The 12109-nt window shown below is 40.8% G+C and overlaps 1 protein-coding gene across 1 annotated transcript in view; it reads left to right on the top strand.

The window, feature by feature from the left end:
* The window catches only part of LOC121871865 (dipeptidase 1-like), a 75573-nt gene that overhangs the window by 45006 nt on the left and 18458 nt on the right, over positions 1 to 12109 (top strand). Inside the window, exon 3 of the mRNA XM_042374441.1 lies at positions 9646 to 10057. Within this exon, the coding sequence (XP_042230375.1) occupies positions 9646 to 10057 (412 nt within the window). The remainder of the gene's footprint in view (positions 1 to 9645; positions 10058 to 12109) is intronic.

The following is a 12109-nucleotide window of genomic DNA, read 5'->3' as shown; positions in this document are numbered from 1 at the left end:
AACATTGTATTTGTCAATTGGGATAAAGAACTGACAAGTGAATTAGTAAAATGGCGGAGTTTTAGCAGTCAGCCTCGTGCGTTCACCAGAGGAGTTGAGGTCGTGGTACTGTAAAACTTTTATGGAGGGAATGTTCGTTTTATCGAGAGTCTGTTAGATGAGACCTCATATAACGGATTATATGGGGAGGAAGTCCGTTATATGGAGGAGAGAAATCCGTTATATGGAGGAGAAGTCCGTTATATGGGGGGGAGAAGTCCACCTGCTGAGTGAGAGAAGTCCGTTATGTGGAGGAGAAGTCCGTTATATGGAGTTTTCACCAAAGTTTGAATTTTAAATTCTTCTCCACCTAACGTGATTTACTTTGGTCTGATGTGCAAGAGATGACATTTTGGGATTTCTCTCTCTCTCTCTCTCTCTCTCTCTCTCTCTCTCTCTTTGTCTTCTATGTCTATCTGTCTGAGGCGTTCCAGAGCTATGCCATTATCCTGCAGACCAGAGACACCACACCACCACCGCCACCGCCACCCTTGTCCGTGTGTTGGTGACCTTCTCAACCTAAGAGGCTTGTAGAGTTCACCTTCACCACCAAGACAACTGTAGACTCATACCAGGGAGCCTCAGAGACTAGGGAGCCTCAGGTACCAGGGAGCTTCAGGTACCAGGGGCTTCAGGTACCAGGGAGCCAGGTACCAGGGAGCTTCAGGTACCAGGGAGCCTCAGATACCAGGGAGCCTCAGATACCAGGGAGCTCAGATACCAGGGAGCCTCAGATAACAGGGAGCCTCAGATATCAGGTAGCCTCAGATACGGGGAGCCTCAGATTCAGGAGCCTCAGATACCAGGGAACCTCAGATACCAGGGAACTCAGATAACGGAGCTCAGATAATAAGGAGCCTCTGAGATATCAAGGAGACTTAGCAGGAGGTGGAATGAACTAGAAATACAACAAAAATAACGTATATTTGTGAAAGGAAGGAACGAGAGGAATGAAAGAAAAGGAAGGATGGAGGGGAGAGAGACAGAATGAAGAAGGAAGAGAGACAGGAATGGAGAAGGAAGAGAGACGAGAGAGAGAGAATGGTTAGTTATGAGCAGGAAAGGAGAGTTCTACGTATAGCTGGGAGAGAAGGCTGGGAAGAAGGGGTTACGAAGCTAAACATGATTATAAGACGTAGAGAAGACCAGGCTAGTATTGTATCCCTACCTTGATATTAAGCAGCCAGTTATATATATTATATAGTCTACAAATAATACATCATTAGATATATTATTTTGAGTGCTTTACGGTGGTTCTATAACTTAATCTAATCTAACTTAATATAACTTTAAGCTCGGAACATAAGGTCAGTTTCTACACTTGGCAAAAATTTGTTTATTAAAGATTTGTCGAGATGTTTTCTGTTAGGTCAGCTATGTAGATCCTGCTACACACACACACACACACACACACACACACACACACACACACACACACACACACACACACACACACACACACACACACACCTAACCAACAAACTTTCACTAAACCTCACAGCTGACACCATCTACGATATAAACTTTCCAAACAATCAAAGGAAATTTTTAATTACTGTGTCAACTTAGTTACGTCAGGCACTGTATATTGTTTGAGCCCACGATGTACTGTACATATCATTTCTTGATTTATATATCACAGTCTAAGACATACTGTACACTCTAAGAAACCTTGAACACTATGTTATTCGCTCTGGGTCTTTCAATTTTACACTCTCTTGGCTGAGCGGTTTGTGTATTCGATGTATAAGATCACGGTCTCCAGTTTGGTTCCTGGCAGAGTGGTATTTATATTAACATGGCCCAGGTATTGAATGGAAACCGCAGGAGTGAGAAATATGAGAAACGAGGTGAGAAATATATGAGCGAGGAACGTAAGGCTTATAAACGTATTGATTCCCTAAAGATTCACCTCCAGCTTATTTCACCTCAAGCTTAAACAAACCAACCTAACCTAACCTAGCACACTAGTCAGTTTTTTTTCACTTCACTTTAAAACAATTTCACTGTGAATAATATTGAATATCGATGACAATTTTTCGTCATTTTAATTCCCATTTAAATCAAAACCTTCATTATTTTCATTATTCATATTATTATTGAAGCAAAAAAAGAGTAATGTCAATAGTCATTTGACAATTTTACATAACGCGGGAAATAAGAACCATATGTGTTATTCTGAAGACTTATGATAATATTCTTCTTTCTTTTTTATTTCCAGTTTATGTAAATATGAATTATCTTCGACATAGATAGTTATATGAATATTGTTTTGTCTTAGGGTATATAATAACTTAACTATTAAATGATAATAGAATCAAATAGACAAATTAACAATATAAATCTACAAAACCAGATGACCAATGGCGACAAGACCACCACTAGAGAAGTCATATGGCGGTAGTGGTGGTGAACAGCGAAACACACCAATAAAAAAAGATCCTATTGACTTAATCACAGTACGAGTAATTACCACTACAGTATATAATGTATTCTAGGTGACTTTTTCCTCTTGATATATACACAATAGATGGTTCCACAGGTCCATGAGCTGGACTGAACAACATAACATTATCGCCGAGTCGTGTTGACAATACCAGCGAATGTCATTTATTTTACGGGAGTTTGTTTGTCTGGTAGAGTGGATATTATGTGTTGATGTTGGCTCTTGGTTTATTGGTAACTGTGTGTGTGTGGTTGTGGTTGTCCGTGATTGTTGTTATGTGTGGTTGTATGATGGTGGTGGTGGTTCTATGGTTGTGGTCGGTTGTAGTTGTGGTTGTGTGTAATTGTGGTTGTGTATGGTTTTGGTTGTGTTGTGGTGTCTCTGTGAACTTCTAAATACTTCAGAATATGATGACTTAGCATCTTGAGTACGATGTCGTAAGCCCTTGAGTACAATGTCTTAACACCTAGAGTACGATCTTAACACCTTGAGTACAATCGTAACCCCTAAGTACAATATCATCACACACACACACACACACACAACACACACACACACACACACACACACACACACACACACACACACACACACACACACACACATCAAAAAAGTATCTTGACGGAGGGGGTCGATAAATTTCAAAATGAACACTCTGACTTCTACTGTTTCGATCGGGTTGTCAAAATCCTTCGTCCATTGTGTCATATAATCTCTAAATCGTAAAGATACTTTTTTTGAAGGTGTGTGTGTCCTACTCCAGAGTTAGTTGCAGAGGTGACACCCACTCCACCTACTTCCAAATCCCTGCTACACTCTTCGTAAATTTATTTTGTTTTTTGCGTTTCTATTTTCTCATTTTTGGGTTATTTTCTCCTCGGCTGTGTCACTTATTTTAGTTCATCTACGTAATAAACATTCTTGTACCCTCTTGTCTCTCTGTCTCTCTGTCTTTTTATCATTCTTTTCTGTCTCTCTTATCATCATTCTTCTCTTTGTCTCTTATCATCATTCTTCTCTATGTCTCTTATCATCATTCTTCTCTATGTCTCTTATCATCATTCTTCTCTATATCTCTCTTATCATCATTCTTCTCTGTGTCTTTTATCATTCTTATCTGTCTCTCTTATCATTCTTCTTCTCTATGTCTCTTATCATCATTCTTATCTATGTCTCGTATTATCATTCTTATCTACGTCTCTTATCATCATTCTTCTCTATGTCTCTTATCATCATTCTTCTCTATGTCTCTTATCATCAATCTTCTCTATGTCTCTTATCATCATTTCTTCTCTTTATATCTTTCTCATTATGCTCTCCCTCTCCTTCTCCTTCTTCATGTGTCTTCTCTGTCATTCCTCCTCCTCCTCCTCCTCTCCTTCTTCTTCCCCCTTCTATAGTGACCTTAATTTGTCATTCTCTTCTCATCTCCTCCTGTTTTTATCTTCTCATATTTCCTCGTTACTCTGCTCTCTCTCCCTCTCCCTCCTTTTTCCCCTGCTCTCGTAAATTTCTCTGTTACCACCCTCTTCCTCTTCCTTCTCCTCCTCTTCCTCTTCCTCTCCCTCCTCCTCCTCTTCCTCTCCCTCTCCCTCCTCCTCCTCTTCCTCTTCCTCTCCCTCCTCCTCCTCTTCTCTCCTCTCCCTCCTCCTCCTCTTCCTCTCCCTCTTCCTCCTCCTCCTCTTCCTCTTCCTCCTCCTCCTCTTCCTCTCCCTCTTCCCTCCTCCTCCTCTCCCTCTCCCTCCTCCCTCCTCTTCCTCTCCCTCTTCCTCCTCCTCCTCTCCCTCTCCCTCCTCCTCCTGCTTCCTCTCCCTCTCCCTCCTCCTCCTCTTCCTCTCCCTCCCTCCTCCTCCTCTTCCTCTCCCTCTTCCTCCTCCTCCTCTTCCTCTTCCTCCTCCTCCTCTTCCTCTTCCTCTCCCTCCCTCCTCCTCTTCTCTCCCTCTCCCTCCTCCTCCTCTTCCTCTCCTCTTCCTCCTCCTCCTCTTCTCTTCCTCCTCCTCCTCTTCCTCCCTCTCCCTCCTCCCTCCTCTTCCTCTCCCTCTTCCTCCTCTCTCTTCCTCTTCCTCCTCCTCCTCTTCCTCCTACCTCTCCCTCCTCCTCCTGCTTCCTCTCTCTTCCTCCTCCTCCTCTCCCTCTCCCTCCTCCTCCTCTTCCCTCTCCCTCTCCCTCCTCCTCCTCTTCCTCTTCCTCTCCCTCTCCTCCTCTTCCTCTCCCTCTCCTCCTCCTCCTCTTCCTCTCCCTCTTCCTCTCCTCCTCCTCTTCCTCTTCCTCCTCCTCCTCCTCCCTCCTCCTCCTCCTCCCCACTCCCTCTTCCTCTTCTAGCGTTTTCTATGGATTTTTTGTCTTCGTTTTATGAATGTTTTCCTCGACGTCTCTCCTTCCTTGTCCTCGTGTTCTTGTCCTCGTGTTCGTGTCCCTGTCCTCCTGTTCTTGTCCTCGTCTCCTCGTTCCTCGTCATCATCGTCTCCTTGTTCCTCGTCATCATCGTCTCTTTATCCTCGTCATCATCGTCTCTTTATCCTCGTCATCATCGTCTCTTTATCCTCGTCATCATCGTCTCTTTATCCTCGTCATCATCGTCTCTTTATCCTCGTCAATTAATATTATCTTTATCCTCATCATCGATGCTGTCCTCATCATCATCGTCTCCTTGTTCCTCGTCATCATCGTCTCCTTGTTCCTCGTCATCATCGTCTCCTTATCCTCGTCATCATCGTCTCCTTGTTCCTCGTCATCATCGTCTCCTTATCCTCGTCATCATCGTCTCCTTGTTCCTCGTCATCGTCCTCTCCACCTCAGCAGCGGGAGGAGACACAGCTCACTCTAACACATGTAAACAACAATATACATTTTCTTATTTAAACAAGATCTTTTTTTTCTTCTCTATTTTTATTTCAAGATGCATTAGGGGCTCTTTAGGTCAGCCCTGAGTCACCCAAGGACCTAAAATCGGGTTCATTCTCTCTCTTAAATGCATCTACAGTCACCCAAGGACCTGAAAACACTAGTATCCAAATTCAGTGTGATCAAAAGTTTCCCCTGGCTCCTCTAGGGATTCAGGGACCAACGGACGGTCACTATACTTAATCAGGGACCTCCCCCCCCCCCGCCTCCCATCCCATCCTATAGGCGAGGCAGGATCAAAGGATCTCTTCTAAGGATACCCCCCCCCCTACCACCCATCTTCACCCTATAGAAGATCCCAAAACCCGTTACTGAAGCTTATAGAGACATACTTGAGGAACTTTAACCCAGCTAAACGTCTTCAGAAGTTCAATTTTGTTATACGTTAACTCTCATTAATTCAACGTTAACCCCATACAGACGATAACAAGTTCAATGTATATAATTGATTTAGATTATATAGATTATAGAAGACCAAAATTGTTTATTATAGTTATTATATGTTATTGAATGTATTATAGGTACATGTAAGGGTGTATCTATATAATGGTTTTGTGAATTTATTTACGTTTGACAAAAATTCGTTGGTAGGAAGTGTGTGTTGCTATAAAGTCCGTGGATGTGTGACTCTGTATCAGGTATTTTAATAACTGGAACATACTTGTTATTGTTGTGTGTGTGTGTGTGTGTGTGTGTGTGTGTGTGTGTTCAGAAATATTTAATAATATGAGTTAATAGCCATAGCAACAACAACCAAATATATACTAGAGTATTTACAAAGAAAATATGATGTCGGTGTTCGTGTTTCACATTGTTCGGAAATTACTCTCTCTCTCCACACACACACACACACACACACACACACACCGTCTAAACACAGTGCTTATATATAATGAATCGTACACTCATTTCCACCATGCAGAATATAGCCATGGAAAAATATGAAACACAAGAATAATGCGATCTTTCCATTCCAGAAATATTGTATTACTTTGTGTTGCATTCTATATTATTTTTCTAATCTTGTGTTTTGAGAATTTTATGTTTATATTATTTTCAAAGTAAACATTTCATTAAAATTTGTTGTTGGGGTAAATTTTTTTTATAAAAATCTGTGAGAGGGAAACGAGAGAGATTTTCACCTTTATTTTTGTTGTTGTTATTGTTTTTGTTATTGTTAATGTATTTGTTGTTGCTGTTTTTGTTATTGTTAATGTTGTTGTTGTTGACGTGTGTTAGTTACAGGGTATATAGTGTCTTATACTATTGTTGTTGTTTTTGTTCATGTTGTTGTTGTTGTTGTTGACGTGTTGGCTACAGAGGTTATTAGAATATTTCACCAGCCTTGAGTAGTAGGGCGCCTTTAAAGAAGACGGTAATTGGTGAAGCGGAGGAATACATTACGTCATGGTGAAGCGGAGGAATACATTACGTCATGGTGAAGCGGAGGAATACATTACGTCATGGTGAAGCGGAGGAATACATTACGTCATGGTGAAGCGGAGGAATACATTACGTCATGGTGAAGCGGAGGAATACATTACGTCATGGTGAAGCGGAGGAATACATTACGTCATCAATATTCACAGTTACGTTAGAGAAAAGATATATTGATTTAATGTGTATTGTTTCTAGATGTGATTGTAAGCTGTTTCTAGCTGCTGTAAATGTAAACTGTTTCTAGCTGCTGTAATCGCAAACTGTTTCTCGCAGCTGCTGTAAAAGTAGATGTTTCGTGTTGCTGTGAACGTTTATTCTGTTGACGTGAACAAAATAATATTGTTTTCTGTTGCTATCGTCATATCTATTTCTGCTGTGACCATAAACACATATTTTTGTCGAGTGCTGTAAATGTAATATGTCCTTCTATTGCTGTGAAGGTTTTTTCTGTACCCATGAACGTAAAAAAAAAATATGTAGCTGTAATCGTAAATATTTATTTCTGTAGCTATGACCGTTCCTCCAATCAAATGTAAACACTCAACTTCTCTTCAATTAAACACAAACTGTAGTCTTACTATTACAAAACACAACATTCTCTCGATACCAGGAACGTTACATTGTTGACATATACGTTAACACAAAGATATATATAGAATTTTTTTAATATTTCCTTGTTCTACATAACATATACAGTATGTGGGCTTATTACTCTTGTGAATCCAGATGTTGTTATTTGTGAATGTTAAATTTTATGTTATGATGGGATAGATGTTTAGGACTTTTTAAATGAATGTGGAGTTGCTAGTCCGTATGAATTTTAGTGTTTGCTCATGTAATTAAAGTATAGTAATTAGTATTTACAGGTATGTCCAAATTAATTCGTGTTTTGTTTATAATCGATTCACTTTTGGTTGATCTCTCTCTCTCTCTCTCTCTCTCTCTCTCTCTCTCTCTCTCTCTCTCTCTCTCTCTCTCTCTCTCCTTTCTATTCACCCCCTTTCCTTCTCACATCCCTCTCTCTCCCTCTCTCTCTCTCTCTCCCTCCCCACTCTATTTATTCACCTCCTATCCATCTTCCTCCCTTCCCTCCTCTTCCTCTTTCCCTCTCTCCCACATCGTTATTTCATTCTTACGAGGCGATAAATGAAGACACGCTATAATAATCGTACAAGGGAGCGTGACTATAAACATTCCTTCCCTCTAGACTTAATGTAAATATATAAATTCACCTCAACTATTACCAATATATAAGGAAACTCCCATTGAATGTTTACTATATTAAGATTGACCTATATTTCTAAATTTTACGCTGCATTTGATGTGAATATTGACAGCTGATAGTAGTTCCCCTGATGACCTGTGGTAGGATGATCAGGTTTGTGTGGGTGTGTGAGAGAGAGAGAGAGAGAGAGAGAGAGAGAGAGAGAGAGACTGACTTTACCGCCCACAATATTGGTAAAGTTGGTGATTCTGTTTAAAGAAATAGTTTTTTTTTACTCTCAGTGGGGAAAAAGTTTTGTTGTACTTTAAGATAATAATTTTGACTGTTTGTGAAACTTTGATACAGTTTTATTAGTAGTGAAAATCTCTGATACAATTTTCAATCTTTGTGGAAATTTGACGTCTGTGTTATTGACTTGTGATCTGTTGAGTGAATGGTGAGTTATGGTGATAGTGGGTTATGGTGATAGTGGGTTATGGTGATAGTGGGTTATGGTGATAGTGGGTTATGGTGATAGTGGGTTATGGTGATAGTTGGTTATGGTGATAGTGGGATATGGTGACAATGGGTTATGGTGATAGTTGGTTATGGTGATAGTGGGATATGGTGATAGTGGGTTATGGTAGTGGCTATGGTGGTGAGTCATGTTGGTTGGTTATGATGACAGTGGGATATGGTGACTGGGTTATGGTGACAATGGGTTATGGTGACAGTGGGTTATGGTGATGGGTCATGGTGGGTCAAGTTGGTGGGTTATGGTGGTGGGTTATGATAGTGGCTATGGTGGTGGGTTATGGTGATAGTGGAATATGGTGGTGGGTTATGGTGATAGTTGAATATGGTGGTGGTGGGTTATGGTGATAGTGGAATATGGTGGTGGGTTATGTTGACAGTGGAATATAGTGATGGTGGTGCCATAAATCATTCAATAAGAGGCAGTAATGGTAATACCCTTAAACTGAGGTATACAGTAATAGTAGTGAGTAAAAGATGGTGAACCTACTGCCATGATGGTGTACAGTGGTGATATATATTAAGCGAATAGTGAACACCTCAAGGTCATTCAGCTGTTTCCCAGGAAAAAAAAAACAAAAAAAAACGTATATTTCATCATTAAAATTTGGCTCCTGTTAGAATCGTCATAACAATAATAATTAAATATATATAATAAAATTCATATAGAAGTAATTATATGGAGGTGAATTTAAATACATTGTAATAAATGTGTATCACTAAATGGTTGTTAAAATTGTTGCCGTGAATATACGTTACGTTGTCCAGCATAAAATATTCAGTAGAGTCGGAACTATGCACTCTGTTTACTTACTACAGCTGTACATGAGCTCACTAATAAACCTAACGTCAGACACTGCACGGGAGAGAGTATAGGTCTGGTGTATACAGCGGCTATACCAGCTGCGGCACCTACTGAGGCCTGTATGTTAATGTATGATGCTGTATGTGTGTGTGTGTATGTTTGTTCCTTCCTGTCTTACATACACACTACAGTCTCACATACACACTATAGTTCTCATTATACACTCTCTCGGTATCAAATTCATTTCATCAATGTATGTTCTTGTTGTTACAGACGCTGCCTCTCCCCAACGGGCCAGTCAACAAAAGAACTCCTGACAGCGGAATATTCGGCACGGCTTCCCGGGTGTCTACTGACGGAGGCAACATCGCCAAGAGCCTTGGTGGGAGTCTCAAGCGAGTGTGTAGCCTTAGGGGAAAGTCAAGAGCAGGAGGAGTAGAAGAAGGAGGCGAAGAAGAAAGTACCGCAGGGGACGCAACAGGAGGAGGTAGTGGGAGAGGTAGAGAAGGTCGAGGAAGCTTCAGAGACACGACAACGTCCACCAGCTACCGGCGAGGAGGGGCGGCGGCGGTAGTGACCACGACGGGGCCTCCACCTCGCTACCAGATCTCAGAGTACACCTTCGAGAGAGAACAACCTGACTCACCCTTTTCTGACGAGAAGGACAACGAAGACAAGAAGAAAGGTGTGTTGATGTTATAATACTGTGCCTCTTGTGTTGTGTTGTGTTGTGGTCAGGGAGGAGGACAACGAAGACAAGAAGAAAGGTGTGTGTTGATGTTATAATACTGTGCCTCTTGTGTTGTGTTGTGTTGTGGTCAGGGAGGAGGACAACGAAGACAAGAAGAAAGGTGAGTGTTGATGTTATAATACTGTGCCTCTTGTGTTGTGTGTGGTCAGGGAGGAGAACAACGAAAACAAGAAGAAAGGTGAGTGTTGATGTTATAATACTGTGCCTCTTGTGTTGTGTGTGGTCAGGGAGGAGGACAACGAAAACAAGAAGAAAGGTGAGTGTTGATGTTATAATACTGTGCCTCTTGTGTTGTGTGTTATCAGGGAGGTAAAGGAACAAAGAGAAGATAATAATGAATATTGCAAATTGTTGTCATGTAACGAATTTGCAACATTTTTAACCTTCAATCATAAACATTACCAAAAACACTAAAATCCTCTCTGGAGTAACTTTCAATAATTAAAAAAAAAACTAATAATAAATTCTAACCTTACAAATAACAACACGAATCAATCACCAATAACAGTAAAAAGACAAACATATATAAAACTGCAACATAGCAACAGTTTTCCCACCAAGTAACAAACAACAGTATATTAGTGTGGTGCCTTACACTACGGACCTCCCTGATGAAACTGTGTCAGCTCACTTCATCACGCAAACATTCTTAGACATATTTATCCCAGACATAACTCCCTGTTCCCAGAGACCCTTTTAGAAAACACATTCATAAATCGAAGCTATTATAGGCATTAATGTAGTCCGCCTGGAATTTATCACTGTTCTCTGGCAGACATATGAGCAGCGCCTCTTGGTCGCTATAATCTCTCAGACACGAATTATAGGCTAATTTATGACTCAAGTTCACTGATACATAAATTCTCACATGCACAGGAAGAATATAATTGCTTCCGTGACTAATAAAGATGTATTTTATTCTTATAGGTATATATCATCCGTCATTGGGGAGTTATATGTACATAAATTACATATATAATTCCTACAGGCAGTATTATTTTGAGCTTTACATTGTAAAAGTAACCAACGCACCATGAAGTACGACACTTTGAGATGAGCTTTCAGGCATAACAACAAGACAGTATTGGCGGGCGTACGATTCACACTTTTTTTTTTACCCCTCTCTCTCCTTCCATGAAAAAAAAATATTACTTTTATATTCTGGTTATAAAAGTTGCTATATAAAATTAAATATCCGAGTGTATCTATATATAGTACAATAATGGGCAGTGAAAATACCACATCAATTTACCTCCTACAGTGACTTGATGTTATCATTTTAATAACATGGATCCCAGGCACCTGACCTCTGTGCTATTATCACTTGATTTATTGGGTAATAACAATTTTTACTAGTGTTAAATTGGTCTTGTAACTTACTAGACGTATTAAGGAGTTCCGTGACAGTAGACCAAGATGGTAATATAACACACAGGTGAATAAAGACTCTATTATCACCCGGTGTTATTAAGAGGTCCACCAGGTGTTATTAAGAGGTCCACCAGGTGTTATCAAGAGGTCCACCAGGTGTTATTAAGAGGTCCACCAGGTGTTATTAAGAGGTCCACCAGGTGTTATCAAGAGGTCCACCAGGTGTTATCAAGAGGTCCACCAGGTGTTATTAAGAGGTCCACCAGGTGTTATCAAGAGGTCCACCAGGTGTTATCAAGAGGTCCACCAGGTGTTATCAAGAGGGTCTACCCAGGTGTTACAGAGGTCCACCAGGTGTTATTAAGAGGTCCACCAGGGTGTTGTTAAGAGGTCCAACAGGTGCGTCAAGAGGTCCACTCAGGTGTTATCAGAGGTCCACCAGGTATCAAGAGGTCCACCAGGTGTTATTATGAGGTCCACCAGGTAAGTTATTAAGAGGTCCACCACAGCAAGTCTGTCAAGAGGTCCTCACCAGGTGTTATCGAGGAGGTCCACCAGGTGTTATCAAGAGGTCCACCCAGGTGTTATCAAGAGGTCCACTTCAGGTGTTATCAT

Source organism: Homarus americanus, unplaced genomic scaffold (genome assembly GCF_018991925.1).
Source record: "Homarus americanus isolate GMGI-L3 unplaced genomic scaffold, GMGI_Hamer_2.0 scaffold28162, whole genome shotgun sequence".
Lineage (NCBI taxonomy): Eukaryota > Metazoa > Arthropoda > Malacostraca > Decapoda > Nephropidae > Homarus > Homarus americanus.
This window is presented reverse-complemented; position numbering and strand designations above follow the sequence as displayed.